The sequence below is a fragment of the Fukomys damarensis genome, unplaced genomic scaffold (genome assembly GCF_012274545.1).
Source record: "Fukomys damarensis isolate Sample0158 unplaced genomic scaffold, DMR_v1.0_HiC HiC_scaffold_14, whole genome shotgun sequence".
NCBI classification, from domain to species: Eukaryota; Metazoa; Chordata; class Mammalia; order Rodentia; family Bathyergidae; genus Fukomys; species Fukomys damarensis.
The window spans coordinates 63,918,336-63,946,068 of NW_022900926.1; the positions used below are offsets into that span (position 1 = coordinate 63,918,336).

At 40.8% G+C, this 27,733-nt stretch overlaps 1 protein-coding gene across 5 annotated transcripts in view; it reads left to right on the top strand.

Moving 5' to 3' along the window:
* The window catches only part of Dse (dermatan sulfate epimerase), a 70,721-nt gene that overhangs the window by 23,532 nt on the left and 19,456 nt on the right, over positions 1 to 27,733 (top strand). For 3 of the 5 annotated variants that reach the window (XM_010614044.3, XM_010614042.3, XM_019206059.2), the window contains exon 2: positions 4,319 to 4,787. In XM_010614044.3, coding sequence (XP_010612346.1) covers positions 4,372 to 4,787 — 416 coding nt within the window. In that variant the 5' untranslated portion in view covers positions 4,319 to 4,371. Of the gene's footprint in view, positions 1 to 2,262; positions 2,427 to 4,318; positions 4,788 to 27,733 lie in introns of those variants that run through there. The other 2 variants (XM_033763398.1, XM_010614045.2) reach the window with 2 other exon arrangements.

Below are 27,733 nucleotides of genomic sequence, written 5' to 3' on the forward strand. Positions count from 1 at the left end.
ATATATATGTTTTATTTATTTATTTATTTATTTTGTACCAGAGATCATACTTGGGTCTCTGCACTTGCAAGGCAGGTGCTGGAACCACTGAGCTAAATCCCCGGCCCAGCTGTTATATTTTAAACAAGGACTTTATACATCTATCGTATTCTAGGATTTGATGTGTTAGTTCCAGTTTTCTCTAATGTGCATTGAAATCAGTACACAGAATTAGCATAAAAGCTGTCTATTCATGGTCCCCGTAAAATTATTTTGAGACATACTCCTTCCTTTCAATTTTAGCACTTTACAGAGTGGGTAGACAGAGTGCATAGGGTTGACAGTCAAAGGGCAAATCCACAGACTGGAAATAGGGTGTTGTGGGTAGGATTTCCCAGAAAGATACACAGTTCTGGGTGGGGACTGGTGGTCTTGTAGGTTTATTAGCCTAAAGCAAGTTTGGATTAGACTTCAGTTTAAGTTCTCTCCTTCCTTCCTTCTTTCCTTCCTCCCTTCTTCTCTCTCTCTCTTTTCTTTTCAACAGTAACAGCAACAACAACAAAAGCTGCTGAATAGCATTTAAACTACTTGTTTCCAGGCTTTCTGTTTTCGCCCATTAATTTCTTGGCAGAAATTCTTTTCTGGAAAATTTCAAACTTGCCTGGGCTTTAAAAAAGGGAAACAGAATTTCTTCTCATTTGTTTCAGTGATGAGATCCACTCTACCAGCTGCTAAGCCCAGAGTTTAGTGCTGAGCCAGCCTCTGAGCTTCCTTTAAAAAACCCCTGGATCAGGCTGGGGATTTAGCTTAGTTGGTTCCACTGCCTGCTTCGCAAGTACAAGGACCTGAGTTCAATCCCTGGTACAAAAAAAACCCAAAAAACCCTTGGATCAATATTTATTTATATATGTTTTTGTTTATCATTACATGCTTGCAATACATGCATTGTGGGGAACTGGTAAATGTACAGAACACGTCTCGGATCTTTTTTTCCATCTTCTACTTCCACTTCAAACCTCTGCCCTTTTGCCAGCATCCGATTCATTTATTTATCTTATATGTCCTTACAAAGTTAACTGCCATACATACAGGTTAACAGCTAGACAAGCAAGCCAAAAAACATATAAAACAAGACTATTACACTAAATCACTTTTTGATACATTGTTCATGCTAAATTACAGAAGCTTTTTTTTTTTTTTTTCCTGGTACTGGGGATCGAACTTGGGTCCTTGCGCTTGCAAGGCAGACAGCAGAACCACTGAGCTAAATTCCCGGCTTCATGCTGAATTACAGTGACTTTTTTTCCCTCTCTTTTTCCTATTGTCTGTATTTATTTTGCACTTTATATATTAAGTTTCTCATAGAAGAGAAGCCATGTGACATTTAAACTTGTGAGCCTGATTTATTTCACTTAACATTATGGTCTCAAGGTGCATCCATTTTCCTACAAATTACTTAAGTATATCTTTCTTTATGGCAGAGTGGTTCTCCATTGCATAAATACCACATTTTCCTTATCCATTCATCTCTTGATGGAAATAGAGGCTGCTTCCAAGATTTACCTATTACAAGTTACACTGCTGTAAACGGGTGTGCATACATCACTGTGGTATGAGGTCTTTAACTCTTTTGGGAAGATATCTAGAAGAGGAAGAGCTGGCTCAAATGGAATTTCTATGTTTAATTTTCTGAGGAATCTCCACTGATTTCCACGGTTGCGATAGTGAAGGGGGAAGGAGCCTTTCCGCTTTATGAGCTGCCTTTGATCTTTCAGGCTCAGCGCTGCGCTCGGTGATGTATGACGCTCACATGTGGCATGTGAGCAGCTCAGTCCCCTGTGACGTGTGACGTGTCAAACCCAGGAGAAACTTAACTCCTCCACAGACCAACAGAAGCCTCTGTAGCTTGAAGAGCATTTGAGCTGGGGACACGGACTGGGATAGAGGGCAGGAACACTACCTGCGGGTCCTTTCTCTAGGTGGCCTCCATGGATGAATATTCTGTGCTTTCTTGCAGGGTTCTATGTTGTCCTGCATGAATTTCCCCACAGGTATTAATGTTTCAGATGTGCCTAATTCAGGCTCCTGCTGTGTCACTCTCACACGAATTTGAAGCAGTAAGCTGGGAATGGTCAGAAACGCTTGTTGTCTCCAAAGCTGTCTCGGTGGGGTTTTGTGCTTCAGGGTTATCTCTTCTGGTTCACTTGTACACAGGCACGTCCTTGTCACTGGAAGCCATGTGGCAGAAGTTGCTGGAACAGCGGGGTGATGTTTGTTTCTCAGGTTTTGCTTGTGGACCCCACAGTATGAGGACTCTTGGTGACTCCATGCTGGAGGAGAAAGAGGATGAAGCAAATCAGCCTTTGCAGTGGTAAAACATTGAGGAATGTTTGTGCAGAATCTGAGGTGGAAGAATTCTGGTCTCTGCATGTCTTTACTATTCCCTGGTACGTCAAGTACTCTTCCCGCTTAAAGAAAGGGACAGTTGAAAGAAGTTGAGTTGCAGGCCCATGAGAGCCAATTCAAGGAGAACCGAGTTTTCCAACTGTCCTCACCCTAGCTGCCTACATCCCTGCACTATTAATTGAATCCATGACAGTATCCATTAGGGGTTTAATATACATGTGCAAGCTTTTTTTTAAAAAGTGTGTTAGAAGTATTGTTCTCTGAAAGTAGCAAGAAATAATCCCCTAGAGGAACCGAGTAACTTCAGACACAGCCACTTTCTGTGTTGCCAGAGACCACACCCCTCCTCAGGCTTAACCTCAGAAGGCTGTTGCTTTTGGCTGATTCTCTGACCCTGAAAGATCTCGTGGCTGCCTTGACGCCTGGGTGCTAGACATAATACAAGCAGGGTCTAGGCATTATTTCTGTTTTATATATTTTATTTAGCTTGGCTGTATTAAGCTTTTTATTTGTTAGGATTTCTGCTGTTGAATCTGAAATGCTTCACAGAACCACTGCATTGAGTTTTTGCATGAGTGTACTTACAGTCTAAAACACGTTTGAGATCAGAAGACTACCAGAGTAAGGCAGCATCCTCAGGCGCCATGTTGCCTTTCTCTTGGAGACAGAGCAAGACTTGACCTTCAGCGTGTGTTAAATTCTTAGTTTTTCTCTTCTGAATATGATGAAACAGATTTTCCTTGGAAAAATAGTTTGTGTTAAGCTTGGGAGGCTGATTTTTCACCATCGGCTTTTCCCTTTAATAATTGAAAACCACTGTTCATTATTTACACAAAACTGTCTTTTTTTCTGGTCTGCTTTCTATAACCTTTCCCCTCTTAAGAATTTTAGGAATTCCCTGATTTTCCTCTGGGGGATTTTATGCCTGCTTTATCCCAGATGTGGGACATGGACTAGGCTGAGGTTTTTTTGCAGTGTTCATAGGTTTGAAAGATGTTCTTTTAACCAGTGCACAAATCTGCCTGACTGAAAAAAGGGTTTGTAAGAAAGTCAAGTAGTTAAGAAAATATGTGAGCTTGGTTTAAATTTCTGACTTACTGAATGACCACCAAAATTCCATATGCAAAATGAAAAAGTAGACGGTAGTTTCAAATAATAAGAGGGTAATGCACATATGTTTTTTCAGCCTTTTAATCCTGAAATTTTAGTTTCTGAATGAAAGCTTGTCAGTTTCTAGTTCCAGCAGCCCAGTGTCTGGTCTTCACTGTGGGCCTACTTGCCGAACTCACAGGTTTGGCAGATGTTTACTCTGTCTTTATCTTCTCTGTCTCCGCCTTCTGTTCACACAGAGTGGGTGTTTAGTCTCATTCATAATATTGTGTCTGCCTCCATCCTCATAGATGTATTGATTCTAATCCCTGGTACAGAATGTAAAACATTAGGGCAAGGGGAGAGGAGGCAATGTTAATAAATGCAGGATTTTCCATTTTATGTTGTAATGCTTACTCAAATTCCCAGACAATATGTCACTGCCAGTCTTTGGTTATTGTGGCTTAATGTATTAATATCTAAAAAAAGTACCATAAAAATCTAAACTATTCTATATGGTAATATGTGAGAAAACTACCAGGAAGACTCATTCTCTTCTCCACTTGAACAAATGCACTGTTTTCCTAAGTCTGAAGTTGCGTTTTCTGTAATGAATACAATTCTGATACAGCATGTTTAATTCTATAAAATTGGAACTTACAGGTTTTAGGCAGTTTCTTCCTCAGACTTTTTTGTATTTAAAAAATCAAAATTTGTGAGCTTTATTTTTCAAGATTGAGCTGTTTTCCTAATAAGGAATCTATGTGCCATAAATTTCTGCCTATGCCATGTCCCGAGGCTGACATCCATGCTTTGATTTTTTTTTTTTTTTAATCTCCTACAGGAACTTTCAAAGATGGTTTGGCTGCCTTGGAGATTTGGAGATCTGAGGCCACGATGAGGACTTACACACGGGGGGCTCCCAGTGTGTTTTTCATATGTTTACTTTGCCTCGGGTCAGCCTACATTGCAGCCAAGAACCTGGAAGTCATGATTCCCTTCACCAATGCCAACTACGACAGCCACCCCATGCTCTACTTCTCCAGGTCAGAGGTGGCAGAGCTGCAGCTGCAGGCCGTGAGTTCACACGAGCACATCGCATCCCGGCTCATAGAAGCTGTGCACACCATGCTATCCAGCCCCTTGGAGTACCTCCCTCCCTGGGACCCCAAGGACTACAGTGCCCGCTGGAATGAAATCTATGGCAACAACCTGGGCGCCTTGGCGATGTTCTGTGTGCTGTATCCTGAGAACCTCGAAGCCCGGGACATGGCCAAAGACTACATGGAGAGGATGGCAGCGCAGCCTAGTTGGTAGATTTTTGTCTTTTTCTTCTTACTGTATTTACTTTGGAGTTTAAGTTAATGAACTCATATTCAAACGAAACCTTTTTGTGAAGGCCTGGTAGTGTCCATGTTTCAGGTTAGAAGAAGGATGTTTAGGTGCAGCCCACCCAAAGAGAAAATGATTTACAGAAGTGAGTGCAGTGTCATGTGTTGATTGAGAATTCTCCCACCTTGTTGAACATACAGAGAATGCACAGCTTTGTGTCACTTAATTCCGAGAAATGCATTGGTAGGTGACTTCAGTCACTGGGCAAACCTCATAAAGTGCACCTACACAAACCTGGACAGTATAGCTGGTTACACTTGGTATTCATAAATACACAAATAAGCAGGAAATATGTGAGGCTACTGCTGGCATAAAACATGGTACAGTGTTTTACAGTACTTTCTTTAATAAGTAGAAGGAATGTTATCCAAAAAATAACATGAAGAAATACAGTATAGTAAATACATAAGTAGTTTATTATCATCATCAAATATTGTATAATATACATAATTTTATGTGCTATTCTTTTATGTGACTGGAAGTGGAGTAATTTGTTTCCATCAGCATCAGTGCAAACATGAGTAAAAGATGTGATGTGATGATGGTCACGAAGTCATAGGCAGCAGGAACTTTTTAGCTCAGTTATAGTCCTGCAGGAACAATGTCACCAGATTATGTGTGGTCCTGTGCTGACCAGAAACTATTAGGTAGTGCATGACTGTATTCTCATTTTGATTGACCCTCTTCCAGTGGTTAAAAGTTTTTGCCAATGAGAAATTTCAGCCAGTGAAGATTTATTTGCACTAGATGACAATAAGGAACCCAAAGTCAATGTGACGGGTGGGATTGGCTGGCTATTTATAAACAAAATTCTATCCAGTTAACCAGCAACTTGTCCAGACCTGTAGGAAAACCAGTATTACAATGTAATTATACAAAGGATTCTAATTATGTGATAGTTTACTTTCATAAGTTCAAGGATCAAGAACAAATTTCCTGTCCCTTTTTGATTACCTTAAAATTGTTTTATTTGTTCATAATTAATGCTTTCATAAAGATGTGGGTTCAATTGATTACACTCAGGATTCTACAGCTTTTTTTAGCTTTACAAATTATATGAAATATCCTTTTAAAATTATGTAAGTTGCCACTTGTAGGAGTGGAGAGAATTCATTTTTATATGCTAAGAATAATGTGGGTAAATTTAATTCTTTGATAAGTGGCATCTTACATGAATTATATCTTCTTTATCACACAGAGGTAAAGAATGGTGATTTGCCAGTTCTCTGATAAATATCTGGAATCTCATATTGAAAAAGAATGTAGATGAATTGGCATTAAATTTTGGTTTGTTGCAAATGCAAAGCTTAGATATGTATGTTGATCTGACTCTAATTCATATTAATTGATCTTATTCCATTCCCAGTGCCAAGAAAGACAATAAAAGATGTGTGAAAACTTACATAACATTTGGACAAGATTATATTATCAAATGTTACTTTAACACAAATGATTAATATGTTAACATTATTTAGGAGAAAAGCCTTGTAGTCTATAACAGTACTTTCTCTTTCCTTTTTTTTTGTTTTGCATAAGTAGATTTTGTCACATTAAGATACTGATGGAAATGTGCTAGAGAGATACTCTGAAAAGCCGTCTGTTTTATCTCACATAAGACTAACAACGTTGTGAAGCACCTTTTTAGTAAAAGGAGATCTTAACACAAATACAGTTGTATTAGGAATTGTACAAGATAAGTGCAGTTTTATTATAATATAAAGCATTCAGGTGTGTGGATACTAATGAATAACGCCTTTTGTTAGGGTAAATTAGACACCTGGTAAAAACAGATAACTTTGAACAAAATTTTAATTTTTATGTGATTCTTACAAGTTCAAATTTATAAGTCAGCAGAGGTGTGTGAAATTTACTAGAGGATGAGCTTTATTTATGGCGGTATACTTAAAAATTAGTGTCACTGTGTACTCTTACACAGTGATCAGAAGCTAGGGTGGCTCTCTAGGCTGAAAGTTGGCATTTTTCTCTTGACCTCCAAGAAGCTGAAGATTAGAAATTGATTAGTTCCAGAAATGATTGTAGTTCCAGAAGTGATCAGGAACAAACAGTTGAACTATTTGAACATTTTAGGCTGTACTTTTTAATGATGTATAGAAATAGTAACATTTGAAAGACAACCACAACTTCTAGGCTCTTAAACATTCATTTAGGTTTGTGGTTAAAGATAATCACTTTTTGACAACTGTTAAATGTTTTTAAAGTTCAATTTCTTCTGTTTCACTTGTTTAAATCATATACTCTCACTCTCTGCAAAAAAAAAATGCATATGAGGATTGTCATTGCCTTGAGCTATAATTCACCTGTATTTCATGTCGGGGAAAAGTCTGGTTCCTATTTAGAAAAAGAGATCAGTAATTGACATAGAACTTAAAAACCTACAATGCTTTCATATTTGGCTAACAAGTGGCTAACTATATTTGCCATTGTCCTTGAGCAGTTCTAATCTTTTTTTTTTTCAGCTTTAATTGAGTTTATTGGTACATTTTAGGGATACAGTACCGTTAACATTCATTGTTGGGATCTTGTACCTCTGCATGACAAGTCTTGATTCTCATTTTTTCCCCTTACCCCTGCCCTCCCTTCACCCCCTCCTCCCCTCCCCATCTACAAACACTTTATTTTCATCTTCTCATTATCTCACATTTTTTTCTTTTCTCTTATTACCCTTCCCCTACCCATCCCACCTTCCCTACACCTTTAGCTCCTTTCTTCCCATTTCTAAATGTCAGTCATCTTATTAGGATCTTATGTATTATTGCAGATTATTCACACCAGGGAAACTATTCGGTATTTATACACGTGTGACTTATTTATTTCACTTAGTATATCTTCAGTATGTATCCATTTTCCTATGAATGAATCTATTTTCTCGTTCTTTATGGCTGAGTAATATTCCATTTTATAGAAAAACCACATCTTCTTAATCCAGTTTCCAACGGATGGGCAAATGGGCTGTTTCCAAGATTTAGCTATTACAAACTGTGCCGCTATAAACATGAGTGTGCATACTTCTCTGTGATATGATTCTTTTAGTTCTTTTGGAAAGATACCCAGCAGAGGGATGGCTGGGTCAAATGGAACCTCCAGTCCAAGCTCTTTGAAGTATCTCCATATTGATTTCCATAGTGGTTGCACCAGTCGAGCAGTTCTAATCTTAAACCAGTGACTAAATTGTGTTCATTTACATACTGGGGATTCAATGGAGAATTGGGCCAGTAATTTTATAATTTGCAGCCAGGGTAAAGAGAGCACACACTGGGTACCTAACAAGCTAGGAATATTTCTTCTGCTCAGAGTTCAGTATAAGAATAATTTAGTGAGAAGTTCTGTTAGTTTTTATTCCTGACATTTTCAGTTGTATCCCCTGTTCCTCGAGTGTGGTGGAACATACCAACTCTGGAATCACACTGCCTGCGCCTGAAGGTCCCACTCTTTAGCTGTGTTACTTGAGGTTTATTAGCTTGTCTGAGCTTTAGTGGCTGGATATATCCTGTGGTAATAATGACTGAGGTCACCTCATAGCGTTGTTGGAGGATTAAGTGAGATCATCGATGCGGAGTACTTGCACAGTTTCAGTCACACAGCAAGTCCCCAGTAACAAAGTGGCAGTGGTGATGCTGCTACTTTCATTTTACCTGCTGCTGTTGGTTTATAACTCGGTATGTGTGGGTTCTGCGGAAGTGGCATTTACTTGGAGGTTTTTTCAGTTTTATTCAGATAGCTCTCAAAACTGGAACATCTGTCTAATTCATAAAGTTATCCTTTTGGCTTTGTTCCATCAAAACATTGAACAATGGGCCTATGCCCCCCGCCAAGCCACACAGTGATCTAATGGTCATTCTAGTGAAGAAGGCTGGTGTTGAAAAGAATTGCATATGAAGTGTGCATGTGTATGGATTATTAATAAGGTCCCTTTCCTTGAGTAGTATAAATAAGGATTTTAAAAGTCACATCCATAGAGTCACTGGAAGAAATACTACTACTCCTGAGGTTTTCATGTGGATACATGACCTCTGTAAACATCACACACACATGTGTGGTGAATTGCCTGGGCCTGCTTTTTTTCCCTGCACCAGCCTGAGAGCAGGATGGTGCCTGTTTGCACATGTGCATGGCCCCAATGGGGTCACCAACACATTTCACTAACCTGCATGGGGCAAGAGTGGGAATGGAAGAAATGGGCTTGTGGTCAGCCTAAGGCACTTTTTTTTATTTTGTTTTGTTTTGTTTTGTTTTTTGAGACAGGGTCTCACTATGTAGTTGAGACTGACCTGGAACTCACTATGTAGCCCAGGCTGGTCTTGAACTCACAGAAATCCTCCTGCCTCAGCCTCCTGAGTGCTGGGATTATAGGCATATGCCACCACGCCTGGCCAAGGCACTTTTTTCTAGACTAGCTTAACTCTTCACAAGAATTTTGCATATGTGAGCAAAGTTAAGTGACTGTGTCCATCAGGTAGTGCCCCTCGCCATTGTGTATCCCCGCCCTGTTTTTAGTAGACAGTTGCTGTGAGCTTAACATTGTACTTCTCGCAGATTCTTACAGTGTTCTAGAGGTAAGCAAAGCAAAGGACATAAAAGGCCAATTCAGTTATTGGGAAAACTCTGCAGATATGAAATCAGTTAAGAAAGGTGTAATTAAGTTTACCATATTTCCCTTAATCACATGGAGAGAGGAAAGCATTTAAGAGCAATTTAAGATAGGTTGTAACAAGATTTGTCAAAGCCATAGTTGATAGTTATCCCGTGCTCATTTCTAAGTAATAAGCTTCCTAAGGGCTTTGCTTTTCGATTGTGAACCCAGGGGAACAGGCCTGCCAGTGTCTTTGGAAGCCTGTCTGTGCAGCGCTTGCATCCTGCCCCTGTCCTTTTAATTAGCCATGTGTCTTTGGCGGATTCCTTAACCTTGGCAAGCATGTCCGTTCATCTATGAGATGTGATGATTGCTCCCCTGGGAGACTGCCGAGGATGAAAGGAGAGAGTGCATGTGAAGCTCTTAGCAGCACTATATGCCCAGCATAGTTTTACTAAAAAGTTCATTATTGTTACAAAGAAATCTGTGCAAAGATGTAGTTTTATTCCATTACAGTTTTTTTTTGATACACAGTATTACATTTTACCTAGTGTCCCTCTAGCTTTGTATTTTTCAGAAGTACTTGTTGTGAATCCTTCTTTATAATATTTTTGGTTATCGTCAGACAGAAAGTAAATCACAGAGGAAAGAAATTCACTTTTGCATCAGAGCCAGTTGGCGTCAGGAAATCAGGAGAACTGGGGAGGGAAAAAAAGAAAGTTGAACTTTTGGACAGAAATATAATTGTAGTTTTGGTTTTGGTTTTTTTTTTTTCCTGCAACAGCCTGAGTATTAAATCCTTGCCTGTGGGTTGCAGATTTCTGGTTGGTGACATCGGAGGGTGTAGTTGTAAAATAAAGAAAAATAATAGTAAGAGGGGGAAAAAAAACCTGTCACATTGAAAAGAACCAGTTGGTTTTGTTGTGGCCCTTCCCCAAAGTAGAACAGCCCTGCCTTTCTGAGCGCTGCCTCCTGGGCTTCAAGTGCAGTTTTCTGCAGTTGTTTCTCAAGCTTTTTGCTCGTCCAAATTGCGGATTAAGGCTGAGAATCAAAAGGGAAGGATGTAGCTGGGCCCTTACGTGTGGAGCCGCAGCACCACGAGTAAAAGATGAGCTTTTCCTCTCCTGACCTGTGGTGAAGGCTGGGAGGCATAGCCCTGGTGCACCTGGAACCCATTAAAGTGAACTCTTGGAAACAGACTCTCAGCTTTGGAAACCTGGCCCTGAATTCCTCTGGCTTTTTTCTCATTCGTGGACTTCCTTTCTTTTGTCCCTCCTTTTCACTGTCACTCTTGCTCCATTCTCTCATTCTGTGACCTAACAAAAGCTCTCTTTTACCTGCCTTTGGATCCTTGCACACAAAAGAGTAAAATAACTGGTGGCTGCAAGCCTTTTGACACCGATCACAGTTTTTGAAATGTACAGAAACACATGCCTTACAGAAATGAGGCCATTAGGAAGTCCCTTCTCCAGTGCCATTTCAGAAGCAGGTGACTGCCAGGTCACTGCAGATGGCTTCTTGGGCAGGAATCGAGATGAGCAGACCTGTGGCAGAAGGAAGCCTGTGGGGAGAGAGGTGCCAAGGGACAGGCAAGGTTGGGGGTCGGGTGAGCTGAGCACCTGCCGGGGTGTTAGTGGAAAGCTGTGTGCTGCATGGCCACACAAGGTGCATCTTGTTCGGTAAGCGAGGTCCTCGCTGCGCCACTGAATTGAGCGTTGAGCCCTCCTCCACCTATTTCAACTGCCAGCAATGATAAAGTCCGTCCCATGATGCTCTTTTCTAATAAGAGCTTTAAGATGTTTTAATGGCAGCCGTAATCATACACAACTGAAAAGAAATCCAAATTTAATTTTTTTTTGTTTTGTTTTGTAGACTCTGTTGTTTGATGCTGAGACTCAGGGCTGATGTGCTTCTGAGTGACTTGCTCAGTAATAACTGAGCAACCTTTTAAAATGCAGCACAGCCTTGCAGAGTTGCCAGAGGGAGCTATGCTAAGGCCAGAAGAACCCTCATTCCTCTTTTAGTCTCAGGCAGTGCCCCTCACCTCCTACATACAGACGCAGGGAGGGCCAAGTTCCACCAGGCTTTACAATCGGAATCTCACATTCTTCTCATTTAAAAACATGGCAAGCATGTTGTTTGGATTTTGTGCATTTCTAGTTTCATATCTTGAGGGAAAATGTTAGCTGGCAAGCACTGCATGTAGGTATATCTGTAATCTGTTTCAGTGATACTTTCTAATAATATTTCAAAAGTTGCCTTTATCTATACCTCTTAAGATGCAGAGTCTTGCCGACATTACATTCTTGCTCATGGTAGAAGTTACTTAGGACAACTGAGAATGGCAGTGATGTGAATATGTGTGGAGTCATAGAGCTGACTTGTTCTTCTCGTCATAGCTGTCTTGGTCTTTCACTTATCTGTCTCTTTCCACCGTATCGATTATGGGAACAATTTTAGCCATGCTTCCCCCAGCCTTTCTCCTCGATCCTCCTTCTTCCTTTGCAGTGTCCATGCACTGTTTTTGGACAGCGGGAGGAGACATGGTGAGGGCAGAATCATGCTTAGCCCTCATGAGGCTTTGACTTAGGAAGCTTTGGGATGGCCTGGAAAGGATGAATCAGGAAAAGAGAAATTGGTTAGACACTTATGATGTTTAACTAGGATGGAAGTGAAGACTACAGTTAAGAATGTGAGCTTTCAGCGGGTAGAGTATCCTTAAAACATGTATTCCAGGGATATTCTTTCCTCCAGACTTGCTGCAGCCCACCCTCTTGGAGGAGTCCTAGGGAACTTGTGCTTTTAACAGGTTCCCTGTGTGATTGTGAGCTACACTGACACTGAAACTGTAAGAGCGAGGACAGGAGGAAGGCTGGTCTGGGTGCCTGGCTGTGATGATGTCCAGATGAGATGAGTACATGGAACGGATTATTGGTTTGTGGGTTTTTGTGTCTCTCAGTGTCTTATGTCCTGTGCGTCTCATCTGTTTCACTTTGTTGTTGTTACCAAGTGCGTGGGCAGACCTGTAGAGCTCTCTGCCCTTGTCATCAACACAGGGCTCACAGTGTCCCTGACACAGATGCCTTGGCATTTGTTATTTCTAGGACCTCCTGACCATACCCACTGTGTCTTAACAAGTTCACCATCTTCCATGTTGGTGTGTCCTGGGGCTTCTGCATTACTGCAGTCATTTTTCTCTTCCCTCCCTCTTACTCTCTTTGCTCTGAATGCCTTGTGCTCTTGTTGGTTCTTTTACTGTTGAATATGGGCGAGCACGTCAGGAAAATGTGCTTCTGAGAGGTAAAAAAAAATCAGCCTGTTTTCACCTTCACCACGAAACATGCCCTCCTCTGGAGCTTACAGGTTTGTTTTCTAAGTCATTTTTTTCTGGAAGTCTGTGATTTTATTGTGTTAAAGCTTCTCGCCCATAGACTGGCATGTGTCCACTTGGACTTCTTGCCCTGACATTTTCACTTCCGCCTTGAGTGTGTGCCAAGCTGTTCTGCCTGTGGAGAACCTCAACTCCGGTACCTGTTCTCTTCCATGCTTCCCTCCAGCCCCATCCAGACCTCATCACTCAGATTCACTCCTCCCTCCACTGCATTTTCTCTCACCCAGTGGTATTTTTTTATTTGACTCACTGGTTTTTAGCTGTAAATGGGTTGCCTACCCGATTGTCTAACCAGGAGTGCACGTCTTTGAGATGCAGTCCCAAAGAAACTTCTTCCTAGAATTTTCCTGGACCCCACCACTACCCTGCCAGTGGGATTCAGATGCTGTAAAGAACCCATGCAGAATTCTTGAAAAATGCTTTGCCTGCGCTGTAATTTTTGGTCCCTTACTCTCCCACTCTTGTACATAAGCTTTTTGAGGGTGGCACCAACAATTTTATCTTTGAGTCCTGGAGCCTAATATAGTAGACCTGGCACAGAGACACTAATCGTAATGATTGAAGGGTCATGTGTTGACAGAGTCTGAGCTTGCCAAAAGCAAGAATCCTGAGTCTTGATACAGTTTTGCATTGACTTGTGTCCTGCAACTGTGGCTGCTCATGTATTGGCCCTGACTTTCACTCTGGAGACCTGCCCGCCTGTCAGCCTTTTGTCAGTCAGTGGTAGTCAAGGAGATGGTGACCTGCGGCCCCTGTAGTCCTGCGGAAGGGATGTCAGGATTGACATCTCTGCAGTGTTCCCCTTGTACTCGGAGTTCTCATCCCTGGCCCCTTGGGCTTTGGCATCTGTACAATCACATGGAGCACCCATGTGTGTTCCCGGTCAGATCCCCACAATGGAGCTTTGGTTTTGTTCACATTAAAGCCACCTGCTCCTGTTCTGAAGTGATCAGTGGTGGTACTATGCCATTGGAGTTTTAAGGGCAAGGGCTGTGGTGCCACCCTGACCGTGTTCTGACTCCATCTGCAAGCTGTGTGACACTGAGTGTGTTTTGTGGCCTCTCTATGGCTGTTTCCTCATAGTGAGTTGATGAAACACTGTGTGGCATGAAAAGTCGGATGGTAGTGTCATCTTAATCATTTAGCCTATATTTTGCCTTGTTATAAGTTTATGCCAATGGGAAATTTTCATTTTTAAGTAAAGGTATATTACATACTCGTGTTTATTGTTAACTTATTCTGATTTGGGCATTTTGTAAATATTGGGATACAACAATTTGAGGGCAGGTTATGCATCTTCTTGTCAAGAGTTCTTGGTCTACTACACAGTTTTAGTGCAAGTGATAAGTGCTATGATAAGTGTGTAATGGGAAGATGGAGGCGTTCTTTAGACTAGACTGTTGAATGCCCAGGATGGGAGCACTGGGAAAGACCCTCCACCCTGGGGCCTGAAGAGCAAAGGCAGTCAGCCAAGTGACAGGGAGGGAGTTGTGTTCGACTGTTTCCAGCAGAAGCCAGTGATGTACTTCTGGTGAGGCAAGAAGGCAGAGTACTTTAGAGGAACTGAAAATTTACAGTGGGCAAGAGCCCTGCTGCTTTTGGGTCTAGGCAGGGAGCCAGCTGCCGCAGGGCCTTGACTACCATGTGAAGGAGTTGGATGGAGGTCGTTGAGGGACTTAACAGAGCAGTGGCATGATTAGATTTGTGTGTATGTGTGTGTGTATGTTAACATTTTTATTGTAAAATAATATAACCCCAAAAGAATAAATATGTAGCTTAGTGTTCTAAAGCAAACACACTGGCAGCCACAATACAGGTCAGGAGGTAGAACTTCGCCAGTCATCCCCCCAAATCCCTCCATAAGCCCCGCACCAACTATGGCCCTCTCTGATCCCCCTGACACACACACACACACACACACACACACACACACACACACACACACACAGACTACCCTGACTCCTACAGTCCTCCTGTCATTCAGGTTGTATGCATTGGGTTTTATGCCTTTGTAGTATGTTTAGCCTTTGCTCATTTGTTTAGTGTGTGTGTGTGTGTGTGTGTCTGTGTGTGTGTGTGTGTCTGTGTGTGTGTCTGTGTGTATTGAGATGTTTCCCTTGCTGCTGTTCATCCTCTTACTTCAGCCTCTCACATTCTGGGATTATGGGCCTGTGCTGCCACTGCTGGCTTTGTGTTTGGCTCATTTTATTGTGTTGTACTGTATTTTAGTTATTGATTGGTTGATTGGGCTGGGAATAAAGCCAGGGCTCTGCACCTGCTAGGCAGCACACTGTCCCTGAGCTGCCACACCAGCTCTCTTTTAAAGTCTTGTAAGTCTTCTCAATCAGCAATTTCTCTTGCTTCCTCTTACTTTTTCTGCCATTTGCAGAGGAACCTGGACAGCTTGACTGCGTAACTTCCCACAGAGTGCTACTGAGTGCGTACCCTAGCTGCCATTCAAAGAGTAGCTCCGTCTTTGGTTTTTCCTGCAGACTGGCAGCTGGACGCTGAGGTTTGATCGAATTCTGTGTTGATCACACAGACACAAACATTCTGACTGTTCTCTCATTCAGACATAAAATGCTGGTTGTGTCTGAAGATCTGTGCTGTAGTAAGAGTCTCCAAGCCCACGTGGGAGTAGATTGCGGAGGTCAACCAGGAAGATGATTTAGGCCTCCATTTATCCAGATGAGAGCCTGAGAGAGGAAAGCAGGGCTAAGTTCAGTGATAAAGAAGCAGCATTTGTAAGTCCTGGTGGTTATATCTGAGGACCAAAAGTGCAAAACATTTTCTCTATGGGGTGTGGAGGAGACAGTAGGACCTCTTTGTGAGCATGTAACATTTGCGGCTTTTGGACAGTGCTGGTAAAGGGCTTTTGGGGGGTATAATGAGTTTGAAGTGCCTGTAGCCCCTAAAAATAGTCTGTCCATATCGTTTGCTATGCAAACACCCGATGCGTGTGATTTACACACATATAACACACACACAAACATGCAACACACACATATTTGTCAGCTAAATAGTAATCCAGTACAATATGCCTTCAAGTACAATACTTTCTGTTGGTGATAGAAAAATGATACAATTTTTTTTTTTTCTTTTTGGTACCTGGGATTGAACTCAGGACCTTGAGCTTGGGAGGCAGGTGCAGAGCCACTGAGCTAAATCCCCAGCCCAAGGGAAGTTAAAGAGAAGGTAGATTTAATTAGAGCAGTTCTGCCACAGTAAGTGAGTACAGTTGGAAGATCAGAGGGTACACTGAGGGCCAGTACCGCGCTGAAGCCCAAAAGAACTTTCCTGCAGCAGTGCCTGGGCAGGGGGCATCAGATGGGCTGATTGCTGCTGCTGCTGCTTCAGTTCAAAAGGCCAAAGCAAAACAGGTTCATGATGGTGTGCAGACCGTGATGTCCTCTTGGGATAATATAGCCAGCAGTTTTTAGTTCATCTCTATGATTTATTTGCAGTGAATACACTATTACAGAGAAAAATCTGTAAGAAAGGAAGAGATAAAAATAAATATGCACATATGGCTGACATTTTATATTAACTTCAGTATCGTCCCACCCTAAACTCTTGGCCATAAATTTTTAAAAATTACGTAAAGCTCACAGGCTGTTTTACCTTCTTTGGAGAGCCTGTTGACATGGGAGAGATTGTAAGGTACGATGGAATCCAGGCTGGGTCCTTGTGACCTGATATGTGGTCAGGGAAGATTGGAGGAATGTGATTCCATTCAGCATTTGAAATTGACTTGTGTTTTCAATGTATCAGAAAACTATAGACCTAAAACTTGGATGACTAGATCTACAGCTTAGGAAAGTATTTAATGCATTTCAGAGATTGTTCACACATTTGGCTTCTGATTTAATTCAGTTTAGTTTATCCTGTTGTGTTGGCAACATACAAAATATCACAAGGTACATTTTTTAATGATTCACAAATAAAAGTTCTATAGTTTTGTTTTTCCTCTTATTTTATTGCCAAGTCATATTTTAAGATACACTCTTTGGAACTATGTCCCAGGACACAAAACAAATGTAATCGGTACAGGGTGTTTCCGTTGCATTATTTTATTCTCTTAAAAGCCAGAAGAATTGCATTGAAGAGCAAAAGAATGCATGCTTCTGCTAATTCCACGATTCTAAATTATTTTGTATTTCCTGAGCTGGCTGCTGGGCTTATTTAGTGTCTTCACATCTGCCGTTGTCATCCAGTGTCTTCTACCTTCTGCTTTGAACGTGCTGGGCTTTGCTGGCTTCCTGGGTCCTTGCTGACCATCCAGCGGGGGTGCTTCCTGCGGTGCGGGCCCCAGGCCCTCTGCAGAAAGGAGCCCTTTACTCTGTCCTGTTGAGCCTGGGCAGTCTCTCTCTCTCTCTCTCTCTCTCTCTCAAGTAGGGCTGGCCACGGTCCTCTCTGCCTGCAGGACGCAGCTACTTCGAGGGTATCACATTTTCCCTCAAAGACTCTTTGTCTTAAATTTCTGTATATATTGATTTTTCTTTTTACTACGTGTTAGGAATTCCAAATATAAAATTAACCAGAACAGTGTGCTCCCCAGAATGATGACTCTGAGTCATTGTTTTCCCCTTAAGTAGTCACCAGTCTCTTTAGCTATTTTTGAATTTTACATTGTGAAAACATAACACAGATTTCTAAAAATGAGATCTTAGTCTTTCGCAAAATTAATATTTTATGTAAAAAGCAGATATTTTTTAATTTTTTGAAATTTTTATTAAGTGAATGTTTGTAGTATATAATGAGTACATTCATTGTGGGAGTTGGTTCATGGACATTGTAAGTCATCACTTCCCCTTCCCTTCCCACCTCCCTCCATCTCTTGGTCCCTTCCCACTTGCAAAAGATCTGTCTTCCTGTTGCCTGTTACCCCCTTTCATTTTGCTCTTTAACTTATTTCTACTTCAAGTTTCCCATGTAAGAGAAACTGTGTGATATTAAGCTGTGTGTCTCATTCATTGCACTTTGCATTATGTTCCCAGGGTGCATCTGTTTTCCTGTAGATGGTTTACATTTATCCTTTGTGGCTGACTAGTACACCGTATGTACTTTGCCTTCTGAGCAGGATCTGTTCGTTTCTGTTGTCCATTTTTGGGTCTTTTATTTGGGAGGGTCATATGTTTTCGAGTTTTTTGTGTATTCTAGATACTAGTCTTCTCTCCAGTGAATAGCTATCAAAATGATTTTCCGGTTCTATAAGTTGTCTCTTTATTCTTGTTGTTCCTTTTGTTGTGAAGAAGCTCTTAAATTTGATATAATTCCACTGTTGATTCTTGAGGTTATTTCTTGTGTACTTGGGGTTCTGTTTAGAAAGTCCTTGTCTGTGCCTGCGTCTTCAAGAGTTTTACTGATTTTTCCCCCCAGCAGATTGAGTTTTTGTACTAGATCTAGACTCAAATCTTCTGCATGTGGACAGTCAGTACCATTTATTAAAGAGGCTGTCTTTCCTCCAGCATGTGTTTTTGGCCCCTTTGTCAAAGATCAGAGAGCTGAATGTGCCTGGGCTTGTTTCTGTATCTTCTGTTCTGTCCAGTGCACCTCGTGTCTGTTGTGCCAGTGCCATGTGGTTGTTATCTCTGTAGGCTGGATAACTTGAAGTCCAGTATTGTGATACCTCCTACTTTGCTCTTGTTTCCCAGGATTACTTTGACTCTTCTAGATCTCATCTTGGTTCTACGTGAGCTTTAGGCTTGTTTTTTCTAGACCTTTGAGGAATGCTGTCGATATTTTGATTGGCATTGCTTTAAATCTTTATATCAGCTTTGGTAGTATGGCCAGAAGCATTGGATAAGTACCAGTTCCACTTATCCTAGAAAAAGGGACAATTTCCATTTTCTTATGTCTTCTTCAGTCTCCTTTTTCAGAGTTCTGTAGTTTTCACTCTAGAGGCTTTTCACTGCCTTGGTTGGGTTACTGCCTAAGTATTTCTTTTTCTTGAATCTATTGGGAATAGTATTGTTTTTCTCATTTCTTTCTCAGTGGGTTCATTATTGGTGTGCAGGAGCACTATTCATTTTAGTGTGTTGATTTTGTATCCTGTTAGCTTGCTGAAATTAGTACTAGGAATTGTTTTGGTGGATTTTTTTGGGTCTTCTGTGTAAAGGATCGTGTCATCTGAATAGGTACAGTTTGACTTCCTTTCCCATATGTATCCCTTTTATTTCTTTCTTTTTGTGGTACTGGGGATTGAATTTAGGACCTAGTGCTTGTGAGGCAGGTTCAGCGCCATTGAGCTAAATCCCTGGCCTTGTCTCCCTTTTATTTCTTTCTCTTGAAGATGCTCCAGCTGTTTCAAGGATTATATTAAACAGGATTGGCGATAGTAGACATCCTCGTCTTGCCTCTGACAGTCCTTTTTTTACTGTGATTCATTAAGAAATAAAATTTACAGCATAACCCAACACACAGATAACACACATAAATAAACATTTAATAAAATAGCTTCTTACATTTCAGTCACGCTTTGCACTCTTGCTGTTTTGTTTTATTCCACTTTAATTAAATTCCATTAAAATATGCTGATTGCAGTCCATATATTTATTTCACAGTCTGTATTTTGCTCAGCTTTCCTGAGAATCCCTGCCTTGTGCCCCTCTCCTTGAACTCCAGGGAGGAACTGTACTGCTTTGAGTGGCCTCTTTATAATTCTAGTATTTAGAATGTTTGTTCCTACAATCCACTGGAAAACATCATTTTTCATTAAGAATGCAGTGTGACTCTGTGATTCATGATTACATTTCAGGTTTACAGGGTTGGATGGAATAAAGTCTACAGCACATTATTTCCTCTCTTTGGGGGGTGGTACCAGGGATCGAACTCGGGACCTTGTACTTGCAAGACAGGCAGCAGAACCACTGAGCTAAATCCCTGGCCTCATTATTTCCTCTTGGTGCATAGAATAAAATCAGCCACATTCCCTTTGCTGTTTTTAAAAGGCCCCTGGATTGTATGAAGCTGTATAGCTAACTTCAGCAGTCTTAAAATCATACTGTCAAAAATTTTGCTTACACCTTTTGAAAAAGGAATACTGGAGAAATAATAACCTGAGGCCACTAAAAGGAGGACATTTCCTGTGTTCTTGTGCTTTAAGGGATGCCTCACCTAACTTGGGTTAAGTTTTCTTACTGTGAGAGCAGAAAGACTTAGTGATTGGATAAACTGTTTAGCCATTGTTAAAGTGTCCCTTGTTTAAAAAATGTTATGTCGCAGGTAAATCTCTACCTGCATGCTTGAATTACATGTGTGCTGTGCATGTCCTGTTGTCAGAATATCAGGGTTGCTCTTACAGTAAGTGGATGATCAGTCCAAACGGAAGGAAGCAGGGTAGGTACTAAAAGGCAGTGAGAGGTGTGTGTTTGTTGCCAGGGCTGCTGTAAGGACCACAGATGAGTATTTAGGGTTTGCATATTTTAGCAAGGCAAAAACTTCAACAACTGAGACATATTGTATACTGTGACTTTTTTAACTTGTCTGCACATTTTTGTTTTCTCTAAGGATCAACAAACACTTTTTGGTTTTATTTGCTTAGTTTTCTACTGTATACTGAACGCTAATTACCAACCAGACAACTGGTTGTGTCACTCTTGAGTGCTTTCAAACAAGACATTCTTAGCAAGATGTCTTTAATGCTGATCTTTTTTTTTTCCAAATAATTATATTAAAGATGTTATTCCTCACTGTTAAGAAATTCCCTCTCCTATCACTTCTCGGCCTTTTGGCTAAGATCAAGTGAAGAAACTCCCTCTTCCTCCTTTCTCCCAGTACTAGGGGTCGAACTCAAGACCTTGCACTTGTGAGGCAGGCACGGTGCCATTGAGCTAAATCCCCAGCCCCCTTTAATGGCTGCTCTTACAATAACCACACAACCTTTTGGATGTGCTGGGATCCAGACTATTTGAGTCTTGGCTCTGTGGCATAATTTTGCCTTGTTCTTTTTTCTCTTCCATTGGACCCTCATGCCAAAGGTCCTGTGTTGTCTTTTCTAAAAATATACATAATAGTTCGGGTAGAAAAGTTCCCCAGTGGTTTCTAAAGAAAATTAATAAGAGATAAATGTTGAATGTGTTCACTCTGCTCTCATGTCTAAATGGTAACTTGGCCACAGAGATTCATATGCTCAGTCTGTTTGCTTGGCACTGACCAGATCAAAGGTGGTCATCTATTTTGGTGGGAAAAGATTTATTCAAAATTAGCTCTGAGGGGATGGAGGAACCCATGTTCCTCAGGTCACCGTCTCTCTATGTAGAGTTGCATTAGGTCTTTCATAGGGGTAGGACATAGAGTGGGACAATAGCCATGTCCAGGCTTGTTCTGTCCCTGCCTGGACCCAGATCCCTACCTCTCTTACCTGAGGAGATGAAATTGGGTTTGACCTCCTCCTGCCAGCATGTACATGTTTTGTCCATTCATCTGGGCTGAGGAGATGTAGGGGTCATTATGCTCTAGATCCAAAGGGGTTTGGAGAAGCTGTCTCCGGACAGGCTCTGAGGATTTTCCCAGAGCTGGGAGGAGGAACCTGTCCTACCCTACCAGAGGAACAGGGTTGCAGGTCCACTGAATCCTCAGGAGAAAATATTTTCAGGACTCATCAGTGAGAGGCATGGGAAGGGTTTTATAAGACAGAAATGAAAAAGTAGACACTCTGAGAAATAGATTATGGGGCCCTCCAGAGAGATGCACATTATTTCCTAGAAATGAGAACATTTTTTACTTCTGTTAAAGGAGTGGAAATCCCTGGAAAAGATGGCCTACCCCTCAAGCTGGATACTGTCCAATTTATGGACTTTCAGCATTTTTTAGAAAATTTGGGTGTGATGGGTCTGGAAGGAAAGGAGTCAAAATTTATCCAGACGAATGCTGATCCAAATGGCCTTGGGTATCCTTGATTGGGTCCCAGAAGTTGCAGTCTTCTTATAAGTATAATTTTTTTAGTTATGATTTCCTCATCTTCTTTTTACCTTTTATTTTTTCAGTCCTACATCAAAGCCACTTCACTCTAAAGGAAAAAAAATCTAAGTTTTAAAGTTCCATTTCGAGGAGCTGATTGTAGTCTGGATATATTTTCTGATGTTATTTGAGATATCGCTCTATTGTATTCTAGATTCCAGTGTTGTTACTGAGATATCTGATCCCACTCTGATTCCCTTTTTTGTATAGTTGTAACTATTTAATGGTAAGGAACTTTTTGGAAAAAAGTAAATTAATGTCAATTTTAGAAAAAGAGATGCACAGCTACACCCATATCAGGACTGTAAGTAGTTAAAATGTACTGTAAATATATGGTGACCGAAAAAAAAAACCACAATAAAAGGTCAGCAATGGTAATATTACATTAGAGGAAAGGTAGTACCCACTCTGACTCCTGATGCTTGCATGAAGCACAGTATTTCACTCTGAAGCTGTTAGGGAGTTCTAGGAGGCTGTGTGTTAGTCAGGGGTGGATCTGTTTTCATTTGGGAGTTTGGTACTTGATGGGTTCTTTCATTCTGGAATCTCATGTACTGTTCTAGGAAGTTTTCCTGATACATTTGGAACTCTTCCTTTTTCTTTCTTTTTTGGTTCTTGTTCAGATGTTCAGCCTCTTGGCTCAGTCCTGTTTTCTTTCCTCTCTTGTCTCTTTTTCGTTTCCTCACTTTTCTGCATTTCAAGATTTTTTTTCAGCTTTCCTCTAACACTGAGCTTACCTTCTTGCCATCTTTTTTTCCCCAAAGGCCCATTATTGTTTGTTTCCTTTGAAACTTTCTTCTACCTGTATAATTTAATTTTTTCTAAGTTACATTAGTCATTTTATTCATGTGTTTCTCTGTCTTATAGAATTTCCTCAAATCTGTGATAGTTGTTGACTACTCTTATATAAGAATGGGGTTGATATTCGTTTCCTATTAATGTAACAAGTTACCACAACTTCACTGATTTACCTTATGTGGAAGGTAAATCCTAACGACATTAGTCTAGTTAGTCTAAAATTAAGATGTGAGTAGGGCTACATTCCTTTCTGGAGTCTGTACAAAGAAGTCTTTTCCTGGCAGGCACAAACAGTCCTTTGCGTGTGGCCTCTTTGCTCCATCTTCAAAGCCAGACTGTCAAGTCAGTTCCAGCAGAGAGTGCAGTGAGACACAGAGCGCATCCTGCTTCCCCAGTGTCCTCCAGGTCCCTGCTGATGGTGGTGGGTAACCCGGGGGGCTGAGGATGGGCCGCACCCCTTCCCTGCAGGCTCTTGGATCCCTTGCTGTGACCACCCACTGGCTGGGCTCAGGCTTTGAAGAACAGGGAACTGCTCCCTCACCCCACTTCGATGACCTTATGGCTTCGGTGGCCTCGGAGCCAGAACCCCTCAAGCTGAAGGGCTCCCGGTCCAACCTTGCTGGCCTAGGCAAAGCCCGCTCCAGCAGGAAAGGATGTGGGGTCTTAGGGCAGCTACAGCAAGGTGTGTTGAGAAGAATGGCAGCCTCTGTACTGCAGCAGAGGGCCATAGAAAGGGGACTTGAAAACTCAGCCACTTGTGGCCATAGAACTGCATTGATCCAGGTCCTGAGGTGACTGCTGTGTCCCAGTTGTGGAGAAGACTGCACCTCCTTGCAAGGAGGACGAATAAAGGCCTCGCCTGCCCTGGAAGGTGAGGGAGCTCAGGCCGAGGACGGGAGGAAAGGCTGGCGGGCCATGGACAGTTGCTAATGAGAGAAACCTAAGGTAACAACATTCTGTTTGTCTAATTGGAGATATCCAGCACTCTTTGGGAAGATTTACTATTTTCTGAAGGCCTGTGTATATAATATGAAAAAGCTGCTCTCAACATTCCCCCAACCTTTTAAAAGAAGACTTCCTGCATGTGGACAATATAGATGTAAAGAAATTGCTGGCATATGATAAAGTATTTAGAAAAACCACACATCTTACAAACGCCCATTTGTTTAAAAGACAGAAAAGAAACGTCTTCTGAAAGTGACATTGAAATGAAGTTGGGTTGACCACCTGGAGAAGCCACACTCGTGATACTTGTCCACATTTGTTCTGTGGGTTAGAGGACACCGAGCAGGAGACAGAAGAGAAGAATGTCCAGCGCCAGACTGGTTACATGTAGAAGACGTTGTTTGTGTTGTAACCATTGTTTTCTGTGTGCATTTTAGTCCTCATTACTATATAATTGACAATGCTAATTACTTTATGGAACCATCTGATCTTTTGAATAATTCTCAAGTGCCTGATACATGTTAAAAAGTAGAAGTAGTAACGCAACACATTTTGTAAATGTATTTTTGTTAGAACGCACATGAAGTGTTACTTTGTGGGGGGAATAGGCAGACCCCCTCTTGAGTAGTACACGTTGTTTGCACTGGTTCTCGGAAGAGTGCTGTGCTAGTACACTTATAGCAAGGTTTTGTTTTGCTGTGTATATGTTGTATATAATAGACAAGTCCAAATTTTGCAACATCTAGTCTCTAAATGTTGAAGAGGTTACCAGTGTATATGACAAAGGAAAAAAGTGAGCACATTTTGTTTCCTTTGAGTTGAAATACACAGAAAAGCTTGTCCACTGTAAATGAATTTTGGATTCAACCATCTCTAACATTACATACTCCTCCTGTACTTGTCCACTGGGTTGAAGGCAGAGAAAAAGAAGTGAGGCCAAAATTGTCATATGTAGAAGATACCTCAGATTATAACCATTACTATATGTGCAATTTTATTTATCAGTGCTGTTAAAATAGCAGACAAGTTCTTATATGAAAAAATCTAGTCCTAGATATGTAGGAGTGCTTAATATATTTAAAAGTAGAAGTAGTAGAATAAGACTTTGTAAATAGCTTTTCTAAACTAATACAAAATACTATGTTTTGCAAATAGAATGGTTAAACCACCTCTGAACAGTGTACTGTCTGTACTTGGTCACTGGATTGAAGGAGGTGGAATGGAAGAAATTGTGAAAGGTGTTTTGCTAAGTACATGGTAGAAAATTTCAGCTGACATTGCTTTTATGTTAGATGCATTTCACTGAAGTTTGCTGTACTGTATATATAGTGTATATACTGGACACACGAGTCCTAATTTTATAATATCTAGTCTCTAGATATTAAAGAGGTTGCCAATGTATGACAAAAGTAGAGTTAGTAAACTACCACATTTTGTATACTTTGTGTTAAAATTCATAGAAAGGCTGTCTTCTGAAAAGGATTTCTGGAAGTATAATTGTAAAGTCACATTTGAGTAACACATGTACCTCAATCACAAATAACAAGGAAATAAGAAATGGTAAGAAATGATTCTAGGCCAGAATGCTCCTAGTTAGAAGACATTTTCAGATATAACCATTGTTACATGTGTGTAGTTTTATTAACACTACTATGTATATAGTGGACAAACTTGAGTCCATATTTGAAACATCTAGTGCACAAAGTATGTTAAAAGTAGAGGTAGTAACAACACATTTTGTAGATATCCTTTTGTTAAAATTAATACTGTCTTTAGGAAATGGAATGATCATACCATTGATCTGAGCAGTAAACATATTTGTGCTGGAGGGGGAGGAGGAAAAGAAAGTACAAAGGGCTCTAAATCAATGTGGTTTAGGTGAAGTGCAGTTGATCACTGTCCCTTATGTGTGTGCATTTTGTTTTACTTTCCTGTGTATATATTTGTATATAAAGGACAAAGGAGTCCTAATTTACATCTAGTCTTTCTAGATGTTAGAGGTTGCCAGTGTATGACAGTAGAATTAGTAAACTAACATGTTGAATACACTTGTGTTAAAATTTATTAGAAAGAATGTTCTTAAAACTACTTAGTAAGTGAAATTATTAAAGCCCCTCTAAGTATTACATATTCATATATATATCCCCTGGGTTAAAAAAGATGGAAAGGGGAAAGGGCTCTAGTCTAGAGTGTTCCTATTTAGATGACACTTTAAAATTTAGCCTTTGTTAAGTTTATGGGTGTAATTTATTCAATGTCACTATACATATAAGACATTTTAAGTTCTTACTGGAAACATCTAGTCTTTCTAGATGTTTAAAGTCCATACATGTAGAAGTCAAGGGCCAATATAATGTGCTTTAAGTATTTTTTTTCACAGTAATGATGTATTTTGAGAATGGAATTGTCAAAGTTGATGTCCTGGAGAATATGCTGGCTATTCATGAGGTGCAGGAGGGGAAGTATGTAGAGAGGGAGGTTATGCGAGTTCAGATTGTCTTGCTGTTGTTCTATATGTACAATTTAGTTAAATATTGTTGGGTATTAAAGGATAAGTCTTACTGCCCTAATTGTGTTAGAAATAGCAAAGTAGTTTTTAGGAAGAACTGTCTTCTGGAAGTGACCTTTTTTAAAGCCACCTCTTGGAGCTAGATGTGGTCCTGAATTTAAGTCACTGAAGTGAAGAGGGAAAAGGGTGGGTGAGGGTGGTGAGGGCTCTGTTAGATGTTCATATCTGGAAGATAATCTTAGGCTATAACCATAGGCCTGTGGGTATATTTTCTGGTAAAGTACTTGGGTATATTGTGCATATACTTCATACTCTATTGCACAGCATGTAAGTTTTATAGATGCCAGGGGGTGACAGTGTACCATAAAAAGTAGAGGTAGTGAGTTAGACCACATTTAACTATCTTTTTGTTGTAATTGATAGGAAAGATGCATCTTGGACTTGGAATCGTTACAATACCTCTAGGACTCATCACTAGGCTGGCATCAGAGGGGCAGAAATGAGCACACAGGGAGAGATGTAAGCAAAATATTCAGATTTACATTTTGATGAGAGGAATCAGTGTCTTCTAGCTGTCCTGTAGAAATACATTAAGTGGGAATATGCTTTCTTGCTAATATCTTAATAGTAAAGATAACTCTCTCTCTCTCTCTCTCTCTCTCTCTCTCTCTCTTTCACACACACCCACACCCACATCCACATCCACAGCCAGTAATATCATATCTCTGATTGCTCCTGTGTAATCATCTCTTCCTCTGACCACAGCCATGAAGGGTTCTTTGCTTTCGAGGACCCATGTTCATAATTGGATTGGGTCTCTCTGTAGAGTCTAGGATATTCTCCCATCACAAGGCCCTTAATTGCATCTGGAAAATCCTTCCTGCCGTGGAAGAGAACATATTTATAGATGATCAGGACTAGGCTGTGGACATTGTTCTGCCTATCACATCCTCTAAACATCAGATCATCCACTCTGTGTGTGGTGGGGGAACTTTCTGATTAACAGTGGTAGATTGATAACAGTGTGGCTCAACCTTTAGGAAAGGCTTGATGTCAGAGTACTGAGTTCTTTACTCTTAGTCCTGCTAGGTCTGGGATGGATGGCATGGTTTTGATGTTGCGTGTTACAAAATTTATCTTGAATACTGAAAGATTAATAAACAAACATGTACAGATTCAGACAGTTGTTATAATTGGTGAATTGCTGTCAGGTCCAGATGTACAAATCATTGCTTCTTCCCTGGAAGGGCCATTGCACCCTGGCTGCTGCTGTGTGTGTGTTCGGTTCTTCTCACCATCACATCTACTGCTTCTGGGTTTGGTTCCGCACGTGCTCACTGGATGCCTGCATAGTCTTGGCTGAAGTGATAGCAGCAATAAATTTGCCCAGCTGAATACTCTGAAACATATGTTAAGTTTTATGGACAGAAATGTAAAGTACATTGATGTGAAATACTAAGCCAGTTTTTCAAGAGAAAAAAATCATTTCATTACACTCACGTGAACAGTGTAGGTACATGTGTGCAAAAGACGCTTTCAAAATTTGCCATTGGAATTTGGTGTACAAACCTGCTTTTACCCTAGTCCTTTGAGCTCTGCCATTTCTACTAAACAGAAGTCTTTCTAGTGAGTTTGAGTAAATTTTATTGTATTTTTCCCTTATGCTGACACC